At 42.0% G+C, this 23,235-nt stretch overlaps 2 protein-coding genes across 2 annotated transcripts; both read right to left on the reverse strand.

The window, feature by feature from the left end:
- Positions 1-12,840: 12,840 nt before the first annotated feature.
- Positions 12,841-16,837, reverse strand: LOC311133847 (tubulin alpha-1C chain). The gene is made up of 4 exons (XM_084167448.1): positions 16,722-16,837; positions 14,589-14,811; positions 14,089-14,237; positions 12,841-13,968 (listed from the first exon to the last, which is right to left on the reverse strand). The coding sequence occupies exons 1-4, from the start codon at positions 16,722-16,724 to the stop codon at positions 12,994-12,996; spliced, it is 1,350 nt and encodes a 449-aa protein (XP_084023574.1). The 5' UTR covers positions 16,725-16,837; the 3' UTR covers positions 12,841-12,993.
- Positions 16,838-18,452: 1,615 nt separating this feature from the next.
- Positions 18,453-22,407, reverse strand: LOC311133941 (tubulin alpha chain-like). The gene is made up of 4 exons (XM_084167565.1): positions 22,329-22,407; positions 20,004-20,226; positions 19,765-19,913; positions 18,453-19,660 (listed from the first exon to the last, which is right to left on the reverse strand). The coding sequence occupies exons 1-4, from the start codon at positions 22,329-22,331 to the stop codon at positions 18,680-18,682; spliced, it is 1,356 nt and encodes a 451-aa protein (XP_084023691.1). The 5' UTR covers positions 22,332-22,407; the 3' UTR covers positions 18,453-18,679.
- Positions 22,408-23,235: the final 828 nt, after the last annotated feature.

The following is a 23,235-nucleotide window of genomic DNA, read 5'->3' on the forward strand; positions in this document are numbered from 1 at the left end:
TCTTTTTGGTTATAAGAGAAGATGGCAGAAACATTATGTACAAAATAAATTACAAATAACGCAGAAAAACACACATAATAGTACAATTGGTTAGAGGGCTGTAAAACGGCAGCCATCTTCTCTGGCGCCATTATAGTATAAAATCTGTCGCCAATTGGATGAAAACCTAGCTATAGACACCCTAAAGACTCTGGGAAGTGTGCTAGTCCAGTGTCACTTCTTTATGCCTGCACATCATGGTTCACCAGCAGCCCCAAACATCTAAAGAATAAGCTACCAGCTAAACAAGCTTGTAAGAATTGTACTTAAACTCCACCCTCATACTCATCTGGAGGTTGAGCATTTTTTAATATCTATCTATGTAATTGTATATGTACAGTATATATGTCAAAAATAGGGACCACAATGGAAATAAGTCCCCGGCTTTATTCTGCCAATTGATGAAAGGATAGAGACACCAAAAACTTTAATGACATTTGGAGATTGTCAAGCCAAGCCTTCGTTACGGGGTAAGCCTACATGGTAGGGAGGGATGGATTTTCTGTTTGACGAGATTTACATAGTCTATTTATTGTGGTGTTGAAAATGCAAACCATGATATTGAAGTGCCCGAAGTTGGTATTCATTGCTTATTGGTTGTGTGGTGCATTGGCACAGAAACCTGTTGGTGGAAAATGTTGCATATATTTTATATAATTATAAATATGGCATCAAAATGTAGAAAATCTGATTTCCCCATAGCTGATAATTTTTTAAAATTATTTTATTTCACCTTTATTTAACCAGGTAAGCCAGTTGAGAACAAGTTCTCATTTACAACTGCGACCTGGCCAAGATAAAGCAAAGCAGTGCGGTAAAAACAACAACAACACAGAGTTACATATGGAATAAACAAAACGTACAGTCAATAACACAATAGAAAATCTATATACGGTGTGTGCAAATGTAGTAAGTTATGGAGGTAAGGCAATAAATAGGCCATAGTGCAAAATAATTACTATTAACACTGGAGTGATAGATGTACAGAAGATGATGTGCAAATAGAGATACTGGGGTGCAAAAGAGCAAAATAAATAACAATGTAAATAACAATATGGGGATGAGGTAGTTGGGTGGGCTAATTACAGATGGGCTGTGTACAGGTGCAGTGATCGGTAAGCTGCTCTGACAACTGAAGCTTAAAGTTAGTGAGGGAGATAAGTGTCTCCAGCTTCAGAGATTTTTGCAGTTCGTTCCAGTCATTTGCAGCAGAGAACTGGAAGGAATGGCGACCAAAGGAGGTGTTGGCTTTGGGGATGACCAGTGAGATATACCTGCTGGAACGCATACTACGGGGTGGGTGTTGCTATGGTGACCAATGATCTAAGATAAGGCGGGGATTTGCCTAGAAGTGATTTATAGATGACCTGGAACCAGTGGGTTTGGCGACGAATATGTAGTGAGGGCCAGCCAACGAGAGCGTACAGGTCACAATGGTGGGTAGTATATGGGGCTTTGGTGACAAAACGAATGGCACTGTGATAGACTACATCCAATTTGCTGAGTAGAGTGTTGGAAGCTATTTTGTAAATGACATCGCCGAAGTCAAGGATCGGTAGGATAGTCAGTTTTACGAGGGCATGTTTAGCAGCATGAGTGAAGAAGGCTTTGTTGCGAAATAGGAAGCCGATTCTAGATTTAACTTTGGATTGGAGATGCTTAATGTGAGTCTGGAGGAGAGTTTACAGTCTAACCAGACACCTAGGTATTTGTAGTTGTCCACATATTCTAAGTCAGATCCGCCGAGAGTAGTCATTCTAGTCGGGCAGACGGGTGCAACCAGCGTTCGATTGAAGAGCATGCATTTAGTTTTACTAGCGTTTAAGAGCAGTTGGAGGCCATGGAAGGAGTGTTGTATGGCATTGAAGCTCGTTTTGAGGTTTGTTAACACAGTGTCCAATGAAGGGCCAGGTGTATACAAAATGGTGTCATCTGCGTAGAGGTGGATCTGAGAGTCACCAGCAGCAAGAGTGACATCATTGATATACACAGAGAATAGAGTCGGCCCGAGAATCGAACCCTGTGGCACCCCCATAGAAACTGCCAGAGGTCCAGACAACAGGCCCTCCGATTTGACACATTGAACTCTATCTGAGAAGTAGTTGGTGAACCAGGCGAGGCAGTCATTTGAGAAACCAAGTCTATTTAGTCTGCCAATAAGAATGCGGTGATTCACAGAGTCAAAAGCCTTGGCCAGGTCAATGAAGACGGCTGCACAGTACAGTCTTTTATCGATCGCGGTTATTATATCGTTTAGGACCTTGAGCGTGGCTGAGGTACACCCATGACCAGCTCGGGAAACCAGTTGCATAGCGGAGAAGGTACGGTGGGATTTGAAATGGTCGGTGATCTGTTTGTTAACTTGGCTTTCAAATACTTTCGAAAGGCAGGGCAGGATGGATATACAGTGGGGAGAACAAGTATTTGATACACTGCCGATTTTGCAAAGCATGTAGAGGTCTGTAATTTTTATCATAGGTACACTTCAACTGTGAGAGACGGAGTATAAAACAAAAATCCAGAAAATCACATTGTATGATTTTTAAGTAATTAATTTGCATTTTATTGCATGACATAAGTATTTGATACATCAGAAAAGCAGAACTTAATATTTGGTACAGAAACTTTTGTTTGCAATTACAGAGATCATACGTTTCCTGTAGGTCTTGACCAGGTTTGCACACACTGCAGCAGGGATTTTGGCCCACTCCTCCGTACAGACCTTCTCCAGATCCTTCAGGTTTTAGGGCTGTCGCTGGGCAATACGGACTTTCAGCTCCCTCCAAAGATTTTCTATTGGGTTCAGGTCTGGAGACTGGCTAGGCCACTCCAGGACCTTGAGATGCTTCTTACGGAGCCACTCCTTAGTTGCCCTGGCTGTGTGTTTCGGGTCATTGTCATGCTGGAAGACCCAGCCACGACCCATCTTCAATGCTCTTACTGAGGGAAGGAGGTTGTTGGCCAAGATCTCGCGATACATGGCCCCATCCATCCTCCCCTCAATACGGTGCAGTCGTCCTCTCCCCTTTGCAGAAAAGCATCCCCAAAGAATGATGTTTCCACCTCCATGCTTCACGGTTGGGATGGTGTTCTTGGGGTTGTACTCATCCTTCTTCTTCCTCCAAACACGGCGAGTGGAGTTTAGACCAAAAAGCTCTATTTTTGTCTCATCAGACCACATGACCTTCTCCCATTCCTCCTCTGGATCATCCAGATGGTCATTGGCAAACTTCAGACGGGCCTGGACATGCGCTGGCTTGAGCAGGGGGACCTTGCGTGCGCTGCAGGATTTTAATCCATGACGGCGTAGTGTGTTACTAATGGTTTTCTTTGAGACTGTGGTCCCAGCTCTCTTCAGGTCATTGACCAGGTCCTGCCGTGTAGTTCTGGGCTGATCCCTCACCTTCCTCATGATCATTGATGCCCCACGAGGTGAGATCTTACATGGAGCCCCAGACCGAGGGTGATTGACCGTCATCTTGAACTTCTTCCATTTTCTAATAATTGCGCCAAAAGTTGTTGCCTTCTCAACAAGCTGCTTGCCTATTGTCCTGTAGCCCATCCCAGCCTTGTGCAGGTCTACAATTTTATCCCTGATGTCCTTACACAGCTCTCTGGTCTTGGCCATTGTGGAGAGGTTGGAGTCTGTTTGATTGAGTGTGTGGAGAGGTGTCTTTTATACAGGTAACGAGTTCAAACAGGTGCAGTTAATACAGGTAATGAGTGGAGAACAGGAGGGCTTCTTAAAGAAAAACTAACAGGTCTGTGAGAGCCGGAATTCTTACTGGTTGGTAGGTGATCAAATACTTATGTCATGCAATCAAATGCAAATTAATTACTTAAAAATCATACAATGTGATTTTCTGGATTTTTGTTTTAGATTCCGTCTCTCACAGTTTAAGTGTACCTATGATAAAAAGTTCAGACCTTTACATGCTTTGTAAGTAGGAAAACCTGCAAAATCGGCAGTGTATCAAATACTTGTTCTCCCCACTGTAGGTCTGTAACAGTTTGTCTGCAGCCGGCTTTGATCGTAGTGTAATGAAACAGGCAGGGAGAGTGAGCTCGTTTGTGGTGGTCGGCAAAGTCAATATCCACGTTTATAAACACAGGATCGCTACAGTTATTGTTATTTTTGGTCATAAACATTAAAAGACCTTCGCTTGAAAAACAAGAATTAAAATAGTCCGAATTAATCTAAGATAACACAAGAAATCTGTCATTAATGTTGAAATTTTTTGCAGAGGAGCAATTTTACATCTAACTAAAATGTTTGGTGCAGTATCTCTCAATGAAAAAATGTGCATGAAAACTAGTCGTCTCTCATTGAACGACAACAAAGACTTTATTGAAGAATCCCTAGTTGACCAATCACCAATGAAGGTGCGTAGACTTCGGCTCCGAACTTCGGATTGCCTCCAGAAAAACATGTGTGTGCCCAAACAGCCAAAAAATAACTAACCAAAACGAACAAAAAACCCTCACAAAAAGTTGTCATAACAGTTTCAGCTGGGAAACATGCGGAAGCCTTTACAGGTCTGGAGACAAAGAATGTAGGAAGTGACCAGGAGTAACGTTAAGTGTCCTGTAAGGTGTCATTAACAAAACACCCCCAGTAGTGACAATATGACATAAAAAACATTGACTGCAAAATTTACAAGGAATCTAAGAAAATAAGTAAAAATTGACATTTTAAACAATTTAGTCATATTCAAAATATACAGAAGCATAATAGGTTGATAATGAGTGAAATAATACCTTCCCAGTATGTTGTTTCCGGAGGTTGAAAATACATATTTTCCTAACGTTGAAGTCAGGTACAATTTAGGTGCTGAATGAAAGGTGAAAATATGTATTTTCCGGACATCAAAAAATACTTATTTTCCGGACTTTGAAAATATGTATTTTACGGACTTTGAAATCAGGTGCATTTTTGGTGCTGAATGAAAGGTGAAAATACGTTTTTTTCCTAGATGTCGAATAGACGTATTCTCCTGAAGTTGAAAATACATATTTTTCATTCATTGATTCTAAAGCCAAATTTCATCTGCATATATATAGTACCAGTGAAAAGTTTGGACAAACCTACTCATTCCAGGGTTTTTCATTATTTTTACTATTTTCTACATTGTAGAATAATAGTGAAGACATCAAAACTATGAAATAACACATATGGAATCATGTAGTAACCAAAAAAGTGTTTTTTTAAACTGAATTTATTTAAGCACCATAGATCAAAGCGGGACGAAACCCAAATGCTGTTGTGCTCAAAATATATCTTCATAAACAAAAAGGCACAGGGCGAACCCAAAGTGCAAAATATGAAGTACTCAGGAAATAGTAGGCAAGATACCTCTCAGGAAAACAAGTAACATTTACAATGACCGACAACGACAAATGGCAGAGGACGTATATATACAGTGATAAAGTGGGAATTGGAACCAGGTGTGTGTAATGATGACAAGACAAGTCCGGGGTTGATGAGTGAAGGGCGTTTGCCAGCAGTAGGTTCGGCAGCAGCTAGAAGGCCGGCGACGCTGAACGCCTGAGCTGGACAGGAGGGGGAGCCAAAGCGAAGGCTGGTGTGACAAATATAAAATACATTTTGATTTGTTTAACACTTTTTTGGTTATTACATGATTCCATATGTGGTATTTCAAAGTTTTGATGTCTTCACTAATATTCTACAATGTAAAAAATAGTAAAAATAAAGAAAAACCCTTGAATGAGTAGGTGTGTCCAAACATTTGACTGGTAGTGTACATTCTCAATTAAATAAGCATTATGTAATATTAATAACTTTAAAGCCTCTTAATATAGAAAAGAGGAACCAACTGAAGATTGCAACAGAATATTGATCATTGCTCCCATCTGTCACATGCAGTTTCTGTTAGCTTTTTCAAAAGCTTTAAAACTGGCAGCAATGACATCAATGTAGTCTAACCAACAGAATAAACCAACAGACCCCTTCAACTACAAAAACATTCTCAGTAAAAAAAATAATCTTGCTATGACTGTGATATGTTGTTGTTTATCTACCTTAGTTGAAGTCGCTCTGGATAAGGATCCAGGCTCTGTCGTAGCCGGCCGCGACCGGGAGACCCATGGGGCGGCGCACAATTGGCCCAGCGTCGTCCAGGGTAGGGGAGGGAATGGCCAGTAGGGATGTAGCTCAGTTGGTAGAGCATGGCGTTTGCAATGCCAGGGTTGAGGTTCGATTCCCACGGGGGGGCCAGTATGAAAAAAGTAATAATAATAATGTATGCACTCACTAACTGTAAGTCGCTCTGGATAAGAGCGTCTGCTGAAGACTAAAATGTAAATGTAATAAGAGCATCTGCTGAATGACCAAAATGTAAATGTAAAAAAAAAAAAAACACTTGCAAATCGTGCTGGGTATTATTTGAACAAGTAAACATTTGGTCGGTGCTGACCAGATCCAAATCTGAAATGATCATAGACATCTACAGTGAGGGAAAAAAGTATTTGATCCCCTGCTGATTTTGTACGTTTGCCCACTGACAAAGAAATGATTAGTCTATAATTTGAATGGTAGGTTTATTTGAACAGTGAGAGACAGAATAACAACAAAAAAATCCAGAAAAACGCATGTCAAAAATGTTATAAATTGATTTGCATTTTAATGAGGGAAATAAGTATTTGACCCCCTCTCAATCAGAAAGATTTCTGGCTCCCAGGTGTCTTTTATACAGGTAACGAGCTGAGATTAAGAGCACACTCTTAAAGGGAGTGCTCCTAATCTCAGTTTGTTACCTGTATAAAAGACACCTGTCCACAGAAGCAATCAATCAATCAGATTCCAAACTCTCCACCATGGCCAAGACCAAAGAGCTCTCCAAGGATGTCAGGGACAAGATTGTAGACCTACACAAGGTTGGAATGGGCTACAAGACCATTGCCAAGCAGCTTGGTGAGAAGGTGACAACAGTTGGTACGATTATTCGCAAATGGAAGAAACACAAAATAACTGTCAATCTCCCTCGGCCTGGGGCTCCATGCAAGATCTCACCTCATGGAGTTGCAATGATCATGAGAACGGTGAGGAATCAGCCTAGAACTACACGGGAGGATCTTGTCAATGATCACAAGGCAGCTGGGACCATAGTCACCAAGAAAACAATTGGTAACACACTATGCCGTGAAGGACAGAAATCCTGTAGCGCCCGCAAGGTCCCCCTGCTCAAGAAAGCACATATACAGGCCCGTCTGAAGTTTTCCAATGAACATCTGAATGATTCAGAGGAGAACTGGGTGAAAGTGTTGTGGTCAGATGAGACCAAAATCGAGCTCTTTGGCATCAACTCAACTCGCCGTGTTTGGAGGAGGAGGAATGCTGCCTATGACCCAAAGAACACCATCCCCACCGTCAAACATGGAGGTGGAAACATTATGCTTTGGGGGTGTTTTTCTGCTAAGGGGACAGGACAACTTCACCGCATCAAAGGGACGATGGACGGGGCCATGTACCGTCAAATCTTGGGTGAGAACCTCCTTCCCTCAGCCAGGGCATTGAAAATGGGTCATGGATGGGTATTCCAGCATGACAATGACCCAAAACACACGGCCCTGGCAACAAAGGAGTGGCTCAAGAAGAAGCACATTAAGTTCCTGGAGTGGCCTAGCCAGTCTCCAGACCTTAATCCCATAGAAAATCTGTGGAGTGGGCTGAAGGTTCGAGTTGCCAAACATCAGCCTCGAAACTTTAATGACTTGGAAAAGATCTGCAAAGAGGAGTGGGACAAAATCCCTCCTGAGATGTGTGCAAACCTGGTGGCCAACTACAAGAAACGTCTGACCTCTGTGATTGCCAACAAGGGTTTTGCCACCAAGTACTAAGTCATGTTTTGCAGAGGGGTCAAATACTTATTTCCCTCATTAAAAATGCAAATCAATTCATAACATTTTTGACATGCTTCTTTCTGGATTGCTTTGTTGTTATTCTGTCTCTCACTGTTCAAATAAACCTACCATTAAAATTATAGACTGATCATGTCTTTGTCAGTGGGCAAACATACAAAATCAGCAGGGGATCAAATACTTTTTTCCCTCACTGTACGCTATGTTTCACAACTTTGAACATCACAGTACAGTACGGCACAGTAGAGTAAAGTACAGTATGGAATGGTATGATACGGTGCAGGATAGTAGAGTTTTATTCAGTATAGTAGAGTACAGTAGAGAAGAGTACAGTACAGTAGAGTTTAATTCAGTACAGTAGACTTCAGTACAATGCAGTGCAGTTTAGTTTAGTTCAGTAGAGTAGAGTAGAGTACATTAGAGTAAAGTAGGGTACAATACACTACACTAAACTTTACTTTTATTTACTATATTGTACTCTACTGTACTTTACCGTACTGTACTATACTCTACTTTTCTTTAAGGTACTGTGTACAGTACTACGTAATGTACTGTACTCTGCTGTGCTCTACCGTACTAAGGGTTGGGCGGTATACCGTATTTTACCATATACCGGTATTGATGCACGGACTGGTTTGGGTTTTTACTTTACCTTCTATACCGGTATTTGAACGTTAAATGTGATATGCCGTGTGTAACGTCCATTTTTATAGTTTACTCCGCTACTTGAGTCATCCCTCTCCGCTCTCTCACTCCATGCCGCTTTCCACACACACCTAGCCCCACCCCCTGTCACTCAGGGAGCGCATTTGTTGTTGCTTGACCACGAGACACTTGCCTTTAGTCTGCGTGGTCAATGCAGCACATGCAACAATGTTGGTTGAAGTTGAATTGAACAGTATAAATCACGTAGAATGTACAGTATGTGTTGCCACCGTAGGGTCACGCACTACTCATAAAGAAATGTAGAACTTTTATTATTCAAAAACATAAAATACCGTCAAATACCATCATACCGTCAAAAAATGTTTTATACCATGATATGATATTTTGGCCATATCGCCCAGCCCTAACTGTACTGTACTGTGCTGTCCAAACTTGTGAAACATGGATGTCTATGATTGCTTCAGATTTGGTCCGGACCAAATCTAAACCAATTATAGACGTCTACGTTTGGGCCAAATCAAAGCCGGTCTGGACCGGACCAAATCTGAAGCAATTAGAGACGTCTATGTTTGGGCCAAATATAGGCCGGTCCAGACCGGATGTCTATGGACGTTGAAATCAAGGCCGGTCCAGACCTGACCAAATCTGAACCAAACATAGACGTCTATGTTTGGGCCAAGTAAAAGCCGGACCGCAGCAAATCTGAACCAAACATAGTCCTTGGACATTGAAATCAAGGTCCGGACTGCACAAAAAAAATTAATACTAAAAAAAGACGGTCGGTCCGGATAGGACCAAAAAAAGACGTCCAAAGGATGTTGCCGTCAGTAAACGCTTAGTGGGTTGTTCCTGTATTGAAAATGGTATACTACACTGCCTGTGCTCAGCTGTTGCTCAACGTTATTGTACAGCAGTGCATAGACTCAGAGCAACATTTTGAAAAGTACACTCTGTGAAATTCCAGGAGGCCAACATGTATTCTACGGCAGAGGCAAATTAGTTGCCAGCTCTGTGTGCTGGGTTGTGTGGGTTAGTGTGTATCAGTGGAGGCTGCTGAGGGGAGGACGGCTCATAATAATGGCTGGAATGGAGTGAATGGAATGGTATCAACCACATGGAAACCACGTCTTTGATGTGGTTGATACCATTCCATTGACTCCATTCCAGCCATTGTTATGAGCCGTCCTCCCCTCAGCAGCCTCCACTGGTGTGCATGTGTGTATGTGCTTGTCTGCAGTTGTTTTAGTTGATGTCTGCAAAGACATGCTACTGATCCGTTTTAAGCAATGCTGAGCTTGTCAACTGTGGGAGGTTCTCCCACTCTTTACATCCCCCCCCCCCCCCCCCCCCCCTCTCTCTCTCTCTCTCTCATGATCTGCCCTTCTCCCTCCTGCTCTGTCATTTGCTCTGACTCCCTCCCATTCCTCTTCAATTCATTTTGAGATCCAAAGATCACAACAATAATTTTGCTCCCAATTATTACATCTATTTAAAACATTTCATCCATCAAAGTCTCTCTCTCTCTCTCTCTTTCTCTTTATGTATGGCTGCATGAGTACAGCAGTACAGCACTTGGCCAGCTGCTGCCATGTCTGGCTTTCTCTGAAATTAATATCCTGTGTGTTGGGCCTTGCACCACAATCGAATCAACCTGCCTTATAATAAATGAGTTTGCTCTTTTGCTCCCTCCCTCCATGCCTCTGTCTTTCCTTATTGGAGGATTACACACTGCAGCAGCAATCTTTCACGGTTCCTTTTCTCCAGTAAATACCAATATTCCCAAATGACCACTGATGAGGTTTCCTATGTCCTGAGTCTCTATCTGCATCCCCTCCCCTCGCCTCCCTTCACACAAGCACACACAAGAAAGCACACACACACAAGCACACACTTGTACAGACCAACACCACAGCTATCTTATCTCACCCAAAATCTAGAAAGGACACAGTCACCATCTGATGTACAGACCTCCTCATATTTCCTGTATTAGTGCTTCCTCCCAGCAGACATGCACCAAGCAGCAGCCATTTCAAAGACATGAGTGTGTCTTGCAGCTCGTAATTACAGCAGCCATGACATGTTGCATAATTGTTCACTCGGCTACAGCTGCAGCAGCGGCTACACAGGTCAGACCAGGTAGGTAATGACAGTGTAAATGTGGCGGGAAACACATGGTGGCATATGAGGCAACATGCTCTCAGTATGTTGACATCACTCTCCCCCTGCGTATCTAACCTCAACAGTCAAGCTTTAAGTTCATGAAAGTCTGAAAGTTAGAACAAAAAAATCAAAAATCATTCATAAAGTATTAATAATGTGTTACAACAGCATCGTAAGCCATTGGTAAGAAAATGCCATGCTTATAGGGAGACCCCATTGTGTTATTTTATTTTGTCATTTACAGGCGACTCCATATTCGTATATGATCACGGAGCTGCTGTCTGGAATGTTACAATAATGTGGTCTCAGACTTTCAATGGCTAATCACAATAATGGAGGCCAGTAGAGAGAGAGCCCCAAGTTAAATAATTTACAACCACCACCGGGACTTCAGACCCTCTCTGAGCAAATTAAGATCATCTCCATAAGGCCTTTGAGAGGAGTTGACACAATAGTAATGACCCTGGTCCCTACTATGGCTGTCCAATTCCATGCCCTTGGGGAGAAGTAAGACAGGCCTGAACCCAGTTTATTTGAGGTCATGTGTCTATGCTATGTTTGAATGTAAACAAGGATGAGTAAATGATATCGTTAATACAATTGTATTTTAAAACAGTATAAAACAATGTTATGTCAATATGTTTATTAAAGTTATTGCACAAAAATGTCACTTCTGTGATTATTTTGGCCTGACATAACCACCAGAGTAGTTAGCCTAACTGGTTTGCCTAATGACAAAGTTGTCACCTCTTGGCCTTGAACTACAGTGTACACCTTCTCAGATAGCTGTGAATAGCCTGGTGGTTTGGGCTTTAGTCCCTTTCCTTTCATTGAACTATTATTCTGTATCTCCTTTGTGTGGCATCTCACACTGCAGCTCAACATCTCTGTCCTCATCTCTGCCAATACAGCTGAGCCAAACAAAGGCCAGGAAAAAAACATCAGCCCATACTGCTATTCAATGCACGATATACTGATAGGGTTATCTAATCAGACTCCACAAAAGGCAATTCAAACACTCGCACATAATCATTCTCTAGGGGTTTCCAAAAGCATTTGCATACAGTAGACACTGCAACCGTTACTCTCCACTGAATACGTTGTTTTCAGAGTTCAGGCTTACTCCCCCATTGTGTCGCCTCAGCTACCTACAGCCTGTAAAGGAAAAGGATAGGAAATGCTGTTGTAGCTTGTTTTAAACATGTTCACTTCACTCACAAAGGGAGTTGATGACACCGGCATGAATGTAATATGCTGCTGCACTTTTCTTTTATAGCTCTGCAGTATGGGAGAGAGGTCTGTAATGTTAATGCTGCCAACAGTAAATCAGAGGACCAGCTCAGCAAATAGCCTACTACAGCTTACATTAATAATTAATGTCAAGGCTAAGATTCCTTCCTGTGCATGACACAGTCAATACATACATATATCACTGTTGTAGGACTGCTCTGCATGTGTCATTGACATTGCTTTGGATCATAACATTATTTTATAGTACATAGATTGATAGTGTAAATCATACTTTGCAAGGACCCACTGTGGTACAGTAGGTCCCTGTGAATCGATATATGGAAAGATATCTGTGGTAATACTGCCATCAATGACTTACAGTAATAGTTAGGTAATGTGCAATATCTTGTACCACTATTTGTAATAGAAGGATATGTGGATACCATCCGAAAGGCCAGATCAAAATGCCCCTTAGTTATACTGCCATCAGAAATTGAGGATAGGTAGCTACTGTACATCATCCTAAGCACACTATGATCAATGACATACACTAATGTCCTCTTTAAATCAAACCAGAGTGCTTCAAATGTCAGAAATATTAAATCAAGAACAAATGAGTTGTTTTATTGAAGGGGATCATAAGACTCATTGTGTTGATAGTGTTGTCCCACATTTCTATGCACTAGTATTTTCAGTTCTCCTATTGTAATGACTATATTTGCATAGTTTGAGATAAGAAACAGTCACCAATGCTCAGCCTCAAGCTACGATATCCAACACAGCAGAGTAGTCATAGCAAGTGCTGTATTTTGTATTATGAGACATTACTTATTGTAAGCAGGTCAATAAATCACAAACAAGTTTCCAAACATTAAAATGAACTTTTATTGCATAAAGGAGAGAGCAAGATTTAAAAGTCAAGGTTAAAAAGGGACAGCAAAAAAATTGTTTTATGAGGAATGTTTAGAGGAAAATGGTTGAATGTGTTCACAGGCTGAAAATTCTTGATCCTAATACTTCTTAGTATTCTTCTCCCTCGTCCTCTCCCTCCACGCTATCTGCTCCTACCTCCTCATAATCTTTCTCCAGGGCAGCCATGTCCTCCCTGGCCTCAGAGAACTCTCCCTCCTCCATACCCTCACCTACATACCAGTGCACAAAAGCACGCTTGGCGTACATCAGGTCAAACTTGTGGTCAAGACGGGCCCAGGCCTCTGCCACTGCAGTGGTGTTGCTAAGCATGCACACTGCCCTCTGGACCTTGGCCAGATCTCCACCAGGTACCACAGTTGGGGGCTGGTAGTTGATACCAACCTTGAAACCAGTTGGACACCAGTCTACAAACTGGATGGAGCGTTTTGTTTTGATGGTGGCAATGGCAGCATTGACATCTTTGGGCACAACGTCGCCACGATACAGCAGACAGCAGGCCATGTACTTGCCGTGACGTGGGTCACATTTCACCATCTGATTACATGGCTCAAAACAGGCATTTGTGATCTCTGAAACAGTCAGCTGCTCATGGTAAGCCTTCTCTGCTGAGATCACAGGGGCATAGGTGGCCAGGGGGAAGTGGATACGGGGGTAGGGCACCAAGTTGGTCTGGAACTCTGTCAGATCAACATTAAGGGCACCATCGAATCGGAGGGAAGCAGTGATGGAGGACACAATCTGACTGATCAACCTGTTCAGGTTGGTGTAGGAAGGACGCTCAATATCGAGGTTCCTACGGCAGATGTCATAGATGGCCTCATTGTCTACCATGAAAGCACAATCAGAGTGCTCCAGGGTGGTGTGGGTGGTCAGGATGGCATTGTAGGGCTCAACAACAGCTGTGGACACCTGAGGAGCTGGGTAGATGGAGAACTCAAGTTTGGACTTCTTTCCGTAGTCAACAGACAGGCGTTCCATCAACAGGGAGGTGAAACCAGAACCGGTGCCACCTCCGAAGCTGTGGAAGACCAGGAAGCCCTGGAGGCCAGTGCATTGGTCAGCCTGGAGAGAGAGGGAGGAGAGAATATGTTTTACATTTTAGGTCACTATTGTTGAAGACAAGAAGTATGCAGGTGTACCATGTACAATAAGACCACTAAAAAGGTCATTGGAGATTCTCACCAGTTTGCGGATCCTGTCCAGAACCAAGTCAATGATCTCTTTGCCGATGGTGTAATGCCCACGGGCATAGTTGTTGGCTGCATCCTCCTTCCCAGTGATCAGCTGCTCAGGGTGGAAGAGCTGGCGGTAAGTTCCAGAACGCACCTCATCTGGAGAAAGAAAGACATGTTAGTTACCTTTCTAGCTAATAGACTGTTAGAGTTTAGTTTACACTTCCTCTTCCAGTTATAATGTGGGGAGGTCAAAATAATAAAAAACTATCTACCAAATCTATTCATTTTAAAATTCTCCTTGCCATAATCATTCATCTTATGACAAGACGTTAACGTTTTTTTAATTGCTAACATTTGATGGGGTCCCTGGGTCGCCGGTTTGCCTGGGTGGGGTTCCCTGGGCAAGAAAAGGTTTAAGAATTCTGAATTCCATTATAAAAGGTTTAAGACTGCTGAGATAGACCAATGTTAACAGAAGGTCATTGTTTCAAGACAAATTGATCTTACCAATGACAGTGGGCTCCAGATCCACAAACACAGCCCTGGGGACGTGCTTGCCAGCTCCAGTCTCACTGAAGAAGGTGTTGAAGGAGTCATCTCCTCCTCCAATGGTCTTGTCACTGGGCATCTTTCCATCGGGCTGGATCCCATGCTCAAGACAGTACAGCTCCCAGCATGCATTGCCGATCTGGACGCCAGCCTGGCCCACATGGACGGAGATACACTCACGCTGTGGGCGAAAGTACAATCATGTCAAATTGAGTTGCTCAGACATTGGGAGTCTTTCCTACAGAAGAGTTTCAGTTATTAAAAAGAGAAAAGCCTTGTCATGCGGGAGCCATTTTGACTGTGTGGGCCTATGTGTATCTGTATGTTTTCAAGTTACGCATAGCTTTGGCTCTAATACCAGCATACCCAGGTCACCTGACTCAGTGATTATATGCAGCTATGAGGGATAAAGACATGCTCTGTGTTGGTGCCACAGAGCAAGAACATGACCTGCAGGCAACAGGTGTTGGAGTAAAGTAGCCTACTCATGGCCCTGAATCATTGAAGGGTTTAGCCTTGAGGGATAACAGGTCTTCTGAATTGAATCAAGATTTAGACTGAAATTTAAGGAGACACTTCCAGACCATTATTAAAACGAGTTTATTATTAGTGTATAACATAGGCTACTACCTGACACATTTTGTAATAATGGATTTAAATATATACATTTGGCCTAATCATACAATGAGGAAGAATTTACTCATGGTTTACGTGTTATATCTGGCAGGTAGCTTAGTGGGTAAGAGCGTTGTGCCAGTAACCGAAAGGTCGCTGGTTCTAATCCCCGAGCCGACTAGGTGAAAAATCTGTCGATGTGCCCTTAAGCAAGGCACTTAACCCTAATTGCTCCTGTAAGTCGCTCTGGATAAGAGCGTCTGCTAAATGACTAAAATGTAAATGTATATCTGTGTTACAGGCTATGGCACAGTCCTTGCTCTGCAAGTCATGTTTTTAACATGCGGTCACCATTCGGTGCTCTTGACAATGGGAATGATTATAGCTGTAGTCTGAAAGTCATCATGTCAAAGATTAGCGATGTATAGGTAGCAGTATAAAATCCCTGATATGGCACAATTGTAACACTAATTTGAAGGGTGAGTTATTTTCCGCCGGCATAATTTTTTTTGAAATATCAAAAAAGCCGCAAATGGAGATTCAGATTGAGGCAAATATGCCATTTCATTGTGTCCTGCCCTTTCCAACAAAACGAAATGTCGTCTTCCAAAATAAAATGTGTAATACAGGTCTCTGAACTATAGGAGGATTTACTACAGGCCTATAATCGGTTAAGAATCATAAAATAGGCTACAGCAACCCGTACTTTCCTTTCCCTACACAACATGGGAAAATACCACGGGGTTTGACTTTCCCAGTTTATTCAGGTTTTGGACAAAAATGTTCAGACACCTGCCCGCCCAGGCATTCGATTAAATTCCTACTGCTCATAACATTTCCCATCCCTTGAACTTTCACCGGCGTTAGCCTATAAAATGCGCGATTGTGTAAATCACATGATTAAATCATCTTGATTGTGTGACAGATGATTTCCGATTTTACACTGTAGCCTAGACTACAGCTATGATTTGACCATGACGGCATTGCCACAATGAAACCGCCCTGCTCAAGTTGACCGCGTGCCACTTTCCGCAATGCAACAATGTAACAAAGCAAGCTATGGTCATCGAGCGAGAGGAGAGGAGTAGGAAGAATAAGCGCCGCCCTACATAAGGAATAGAAGGCCTCTGAAGCTGTGGCGCACTACTATAAATTAACGAAGACTCTATCTACATATGTTAAAAGGATCACTTTTGTAGGCTAACACAAATAAAATAATATTATTGGCATTTTCATGTTGGCTATATGTGTCAAATCGGATCATGTCTGATGATTGTCTTTCACTGTGTGAATTTTTTCAAAATTTCCCCCCCAAACATAATCATACAAAATAACGGCTTCTTAGACATTAGAAGATATAGGCAAGTTTCAAGGTGTCATGTTTGATTGGTAATTCATAACCTAATTATATTACGAGATCATGACTCCACATATAAAGTACATCACAATTCCAGTCATTTTCATATTCAAACTTACCATGTCTAAGATGAGGTGTTTTAAAAGAGCAGTAAAGATAAAATAAGAAACCGTAGATTTACGACCAACTCTCACAGAGGGACCTTAAGGAGTCTAATGTGAGAAGTTTCAGGAATGTGTCAGGGTGGGGCTTTTTATACTGCTTATGACGGTCCGCCACATTTGGGCGGCCTTTGGACACAAATTTACCACCCACCTGGAAAAAAGAGGCGTTCTTGATCGTTCTATTGGACCATTTGAACATGTAGGCGTACATGGATGCCAATGACATGAAAGAAGGAAACCGTTAGGTTATGAATGTAGGTTACAACAAAAATTCAAGGCAGTTAGCAAATAGCATAAGCACATTCCCACAGCATGACAAAAGTAGGCTACTGTCATACAGTCAAGAGCGAGATTCTAAAACTATGTTTTATGTAAGATAACTGAAAACGACAACAAAGTAACCTTAACTTAAGACAATAGCCACCATCTTTTTCTGTCATCCTTAGATGTATTTACCCTATATGTTTTTGCTTTACATTTAATCATAAATATTTAGATATTTTGTGGAACTGCTTTTGCTAATGGATTAATAGGCTATAGCCCAAGTAATTCTGCAGCTGAGAATCTTTCTATGGTGACTTTGTAGCCTGTAATTTGGAGGACACCGCTGTCATTTTACTGGTCTCAAGGAAGCACTTACTTTCCCCTAGCTTCTTTGAAACAAGACACTTGGGGTAGGTGCTTATGTAAGACTCAAGACTTTGGGGAAAAGAAAGAATGAATATAGGCCTAGGCTATTTTAGGCACTTCTAATATTAGCCTATTGGTTTGGTAGGCTATAAGAAAATGTAACCTGTTATGTCATGGAAAACTGGAGTAGGTTGTAGCCTATAGGTTTTTTCCTCTATATTGAAAGATGTATAATACCTCAAACATTTAGTGCAATAGCTACAGTTGACACATAAGATTACAACTTTGATGGCAACATCACACACGCACAGACACGCACACACATACACACACACACACACACACACACACACACACACACACCAGCCACCCACTTTGCTGAGTCATTAAAGTGGGCTATTGCACAGATTAATGAAGAAAAGTAGCAGAAGGCATGATATTTCTATTAGAAATGCAAATGTAACATGTTGTAATGTGCTACACCTGCTTAAAAAAACGACTATCATGATCTCCATGTATGGTCATAGAATGAATAGGCCTTGCCCTAAAAATGCTAGATTGCATAAGGCATGGAAAAACGGGTAGCATCACTGTTTTTGAAATATACGCCAAAAAAAAATACAGTGATCTGTCAGTTGAGTATTTCTGTTACAGTGTAGGCCTACTCATGAAACAGCAGACACTAGAACCATGCCAAACCACAGGAGGGAGCCAGAGTTTTTGATTATGAATCTCCTCATAGATATTGTTTATAAAGCCTTGCACCAGTCCAACTAGATTAGAAAACTGCTAAGGATAACAATTTGTCACATTTCCTGCTAAAGAGAATATAACATTTCAAATGACTCAGCAGTATGCCACATACTGCAAGCAAAATAAGTCATTGGACATTACAGAGACAGACATGATTAGTCTAGATAAAGGTAATGTTAGCAAAGTAAGTATTTTACTTGGGTATATAAACCTACTGATAGCAATTTACTCAGTGCTCAGTGGTCACTTATCTGGATGAGATTTATAACATTGTTACAGGATGTAATAACAGAGAAAGAGAATAACCTTTATTGATTTTATTGGGCTCTCGCCACAAACGCACAGATGAAGCAATGACATCAGCTTTTGTGAGTGAGCACATTTTAAAAGATTTGTGGGCTACACCTTACCATCCTGCTACTTCATGATACTGGTTGTTCAAGGCACAATCATAAGGAAAAATAATTCTGTCATTCTCAGCTCTGGGTCACCTAGGAATGTGTGAATTTGGCATAGGAATGAAGAAATATTTAATACTCCTCTCCCTCCTCTTCTCCCTCTCCCTCAATGGAGTCGACCCCTACCTCCTCATAATCTTTCTCCAGGGCAGCCATGTCCTCCCTGGCCTCAGAGAACTCTCCCTCCTCCATACCCTCACCTACATACCAGTGCACAAAGGCACGCTTGGCGTACATCAGATCAAACTTGTGGTCAAGTCGGGCCCAGGCCTCTGCAATAGCAGTGGTGTTGCTAAGCATGCACACTGCCCTCTGGACCTTGGCCAGATCTCCACCAGGTACCACAGTTGGGGGCTGGTAGTTGATGCCAACCTTGAAACCAGTTGGGCACCAGTCTACAAACTGGATGGAACGTTTTGTTTTGATGGTGGCAATGGCAGCATTGACATCTTTGGGCACAACGTCGCCACGGTACAGCAGACAGCAGGCCATGTACTTGCCGTGACGTGGGTCACATTTCACCATCTGATTTGCTGGCTCAAAGCAAGCATTTGTGATCTCAGACACTGAGAGCTGCTCATGGTAAGCCCTCTCTGCCGAGATCACTGGGGCATAGGTGGCCAGGGGGAAGTGGATACGGGGGTAGGGCACCAAGTTGGTCTGGAACTCTGTCAGATCAACATTGAGGGCACCATCGAATCGGAGGGAAGCAGTGATGGAGGACACAATCTGGCCAATCAACCTGTTAAGATTGGTGTAGGAAGGGCGCTCAATATCAAGGTTCCTACGGCAGATGTCATAGATAGCCTCATTGTCTACCATGAAAGCACAATCAGAGTGCTCCAGGGTGGTGTGGGTGGTCAGGATGGCGTTGTAGGGCTCAACAACAGCTGTGGACACCTGAGGAGCTGGATAGATGGAGAACTCAAGCTTGGACTTCTTTCCGTAGTCAACAGAGAGGCGTTCCATCAACAGGGAGGTGAAACCAGAACCAGTGCCTCCTCCAAAGCTGTGGAAGACCAGGAAGCCCTGGAGGCCAGTGCATTGGTCAGCCTGTGGAGAGGGAGGTGAGAAGATGTTTCAGATCATTATGGTTGGATAACAACAATAAATACACAGGATGTACAATAAGACATCATATAAATGTAAGTTCTCACCAGTTTGCGAATCCTGTCCAGAACCATGTCAATGATCTCTTTGCCTATGGTGTAATGCCCACGGGCGTAGTTGTTGGCTGCATCCTCCTTCCCAGTGATCAGCTGCTCAGGGTGGAAGAGCTGGCGGTAAGTTCCTGTGCGCACCTCATCTAGAACAAAGAAAGACCTGTTAGCTGAAGAAGTCCAGACTGAGATAGCACAGTGTCATCATCATTGTTTCAAGACAAAAGTGATCGTACCAATGACAGTGGGCTCCAGATCCACAAACACAGCCCTGGGGACGTGCTTGCCAGCTCCAGTCTCACTGAAGAAGGTGTTGAAGGAGTCGTCTCCTCCTCCGATGGTCTTGTCACTGGGCATCTGTCCGTCTGGCTGGATCCCGTGCTCCATACAGTAGAGTTCCCAGCATGCATTGCCCATCTGGACTCCAGCCTGACCTACATGAACTGAGATACACTCACGCTGGTTGAAAAAATAAATAAGTATATAATTAATTTTTAAAAAATAATGTAATTGGACAAGTGTCCTTAAAGAAAAGGCCACTTTCTAATTAATTTCCAAATAAATTGATAGGAAATCACAACCAGTCATAATGAGACCTTTGAAGTCTGAATGTGTTATTTTGGGCCGATTTCCCAGACAGAGATTCATTTTAGTCCTGGACTAAAAAGGTATTTCAATGGAGATTCTCCATTGACCACGTTTAGTAATCCAGGACTAGGCTTAATCTGAGTCCAGGAAACTGGCCCTTGAAGTCAGAATGTGTTCTACACAGTCACTCTTAATATAATAGACTAGCACCTAGGGCCATGCTGATATCATTCAAAAAATAATTTTTTGAAATGCCAAGTCAGATTTGGTGCCATTCTGCAAAGACAAAAACATGCAGAGACTAAAAATACATGTATAGTGTGCTAAAATGGTGTGGCAGATGTTAGCTTACCTCACTGAGTCCAAATGGAATAATTAAAGTAAGTGAAACAAATATTCTACACTGGTTAGACCGTAAACTCTCCTTCCAGACTCACATTAAGCATCTCCAATCCAAAGTTAAATCTAGAATCGGCTTCCTATTTCGCAACAAAGCCTCCTTCACTCATGCTGCTAAACATGCCCTCGTAAAACTGACTATCCTACCGATCCTTGACTTCGGCGATGTCATTTACAAAATAGCTTCCAACACTCTACTCAGCAAATTGGATGTAGTCTATCACAGTGCCATTCGTTTTGTCACCAAAGCCCCATATACTACCCACCATTGTGACCTGTACGCTCTCGTTGGCTGGCCCTCACTACATATTCGTCCCCAAACCCACTGGCTCCAGGTCATCTATAAATCACTGCTAGGCAAATCCCCGCCTTATCTTAGATCATTGGTCACCATAGCAACACCCACCCGTAGTATGCGTTCCAGCAGGTATATCTCACTGGTCATCCCCAAAGCCAACACCTCCTTTGGCCGCCATTCCTTCCAGTTCTCTGCTGCAAATGACTGGAACGAACTGCAAAAAATTCTGAAGCTGGAGACACTTATCTCCCTCACTAACTTTAAGGATCAGTTGTCAGAGCAGCTTACCGATCACTGCACCTGTACACAGCCCATCTGAAATTAGCCCACCCAACTACCTCATCCCCATATTGTTATTTACATTGTTATTTATTTTGCTCATTTGCACCCCAGTATCTATATTTGCACATCATCTTCTGCACATCTATCACTCCAGTGTTAATAGTAATTATTTTGCACTATGGCCTATTTATTGCCTTACCTCCATAACTTACTACATTTGCACACACTGTATATAGATTTTCTATTGTGTTATTGACTGTACATTTTGTTTATTCCATATGTAACTCTATGTTGTTGTTGTTTTTATCGCACTGCTTTGCTTTATCTTGGCCAGGTCGCAGTTGTAAATGAGAACTTGTTCTCAACTGGCTTACCTGGTTAAATAAAGGTGAAGAAAAAAAAAAAATAAATAATAATAATACATATTTACCTTACATTAATTTACCTTACATTTTAGAATTGTTCTATAATAGGCTATTTATCTGATACATTACACATTACAGTAGCCTATTATAATTATATTGCAACTGTATCCCTTCACATAGGCCTAAATAACCTGTTTGGATTTGGCCAACAAATGCTTTTGGCTTTTGTATGACTGAATTCACACCCTTTCCAAATTTCCTTAGGGAGTGGCTTGCTTTGTGTGGCAGAGCAGTTTATTACAGATGCCTTTCGATTCATTTAGGATGTTCCTATAAAACACGTGGGTTTGAAACCTAAAAACCATCTTTCAACAAAACACAACATCAGCAACTCAGGAAAATATCCAACTCTCTACTACTAAACGCGCGTGTCTTGTAAGAATGCTAGAACATTCACCACCTACAATACCTATGAATTATTTATAGCCGCCCATAATCAACATTTCGAATATTTCATTGCAAATGTAACCACAGTCTCATTATGGAACATCTGACCATTGGTATACACAATTGTGATAAAAATAATAATAATATACAAGTATTTTTTTATAATGAAATTAACGGCTCACCATTTTGATTCCTTTATGAGGAAAGAGATGATAGAGGCGCCGAAAAGATTATCAGTGAGTGAGTGCACTCTTCTCTTCTAGAAAGCAGCAGAGAGGGGGCCGGCCACTGCGGGAGGAGGCGGAGGCGGAGGAGGAGGAGGAGGGAGGTGCTTTATCATTGAATGAACCAGGCAGCGACACACAGGCACAGTCCACTCCAGACTCGCAGACAAAATACAAAGCATGTTTGCATATAATTACGTTGTTTTTAGTTGTATTACTATATTACTATAATTTTGAAGTCGAAATGAAACAGGCCTATGTATTGTAGATCGAATATAGCTCAATGAAGGTGAGATAAAGTGAATTGGCGTTGATCAATTATTTAATTATGTGAATATGATTATTTTTGTGACGAGGAAAAACATTATGTTCTGTAGTCTCTCAAGCCATTACAGAGGTCTAAATCGCAGTAATGGACACACCCTTTATAGAGGGCCTTATGCTGGATGACGCTGCACATAGGCCTAGATGAGATAAATCACATGTAAAAAACTGGTGCTGAATGATCAAATCTACCCCCTTCAAAACACACACACACACACCGCATGTGCCACATGCACTCTATTTTGTAAGTCAATTAAATATTTAGTCCCAAATCTCCTTGAGCTTTGGGTGCTGAACTAAATTCTGTGCCAACAATACAGCCCTGTGCTAAAATGCAGAGTACGCTTTCTAGCACCACATTAGACCTATATATTGCCTCTGTCATTAGATGTCATTCAAACACATAGTCAATTCATTGAGATGGAGAGGATGCAAACCAGTATAAAATTTCACAAAAGACTGCTTTTTCATTCATGACAATTTCACATATGCATATTTAAAATGCAAAAAGGGTCACAAAATAGAATTCTATCGAAAAAAT

Source organism: Coregonus lavaretus (genome assembly GCF_964263955.1).
Source record: "Coregonus lavaretus genome assembly, chromosome: 8".
Classification (NCBI taxonomy): Eukaryota; Metazoa; Chordata; class Actinopteri; order Salmoniformes; family Salmonidae; genus Coregonus; species Coregonus lavaretus.

Excerpts from the sequence above, each read along its gene's own strand:
- LOC311133847 (XM_084167448.1), bottom strand. Across the intron at positions 14,238-14,588 it reads TCTGGAGCCCACTGTCATTG|ATGAGGTGCGTTCTGGAACT; the intron begins GTAAGATCAATT and ends TTCTTTCTCCAG. Across the intron at positions 13,969-14,088 it reads TGGACAGGATCCGCAAACTG|GCTGACCAATGCACTGGCCT; the intron begins GTGAGAATCTCC and ends CTCTCTCTCCAG.
- LOC311133941 (XM_084167565.1), bottom strand. Across the intron at positions 19,914-20,003 it reads TCTGGAGCCCACTGTCATTG|ATGAGGTGCGCACAGGAACT; the intron begins GTACGATCACTT and ends TCTTTGTTCTAG. Across the intron at positions 19,661-19,764 it reads TGGACAGGATTCGCAAACTG|GCTGACCAATGCACTGGCCT; the intron begins GTGAGAACTTAC and ends CCCTCTCCACAG.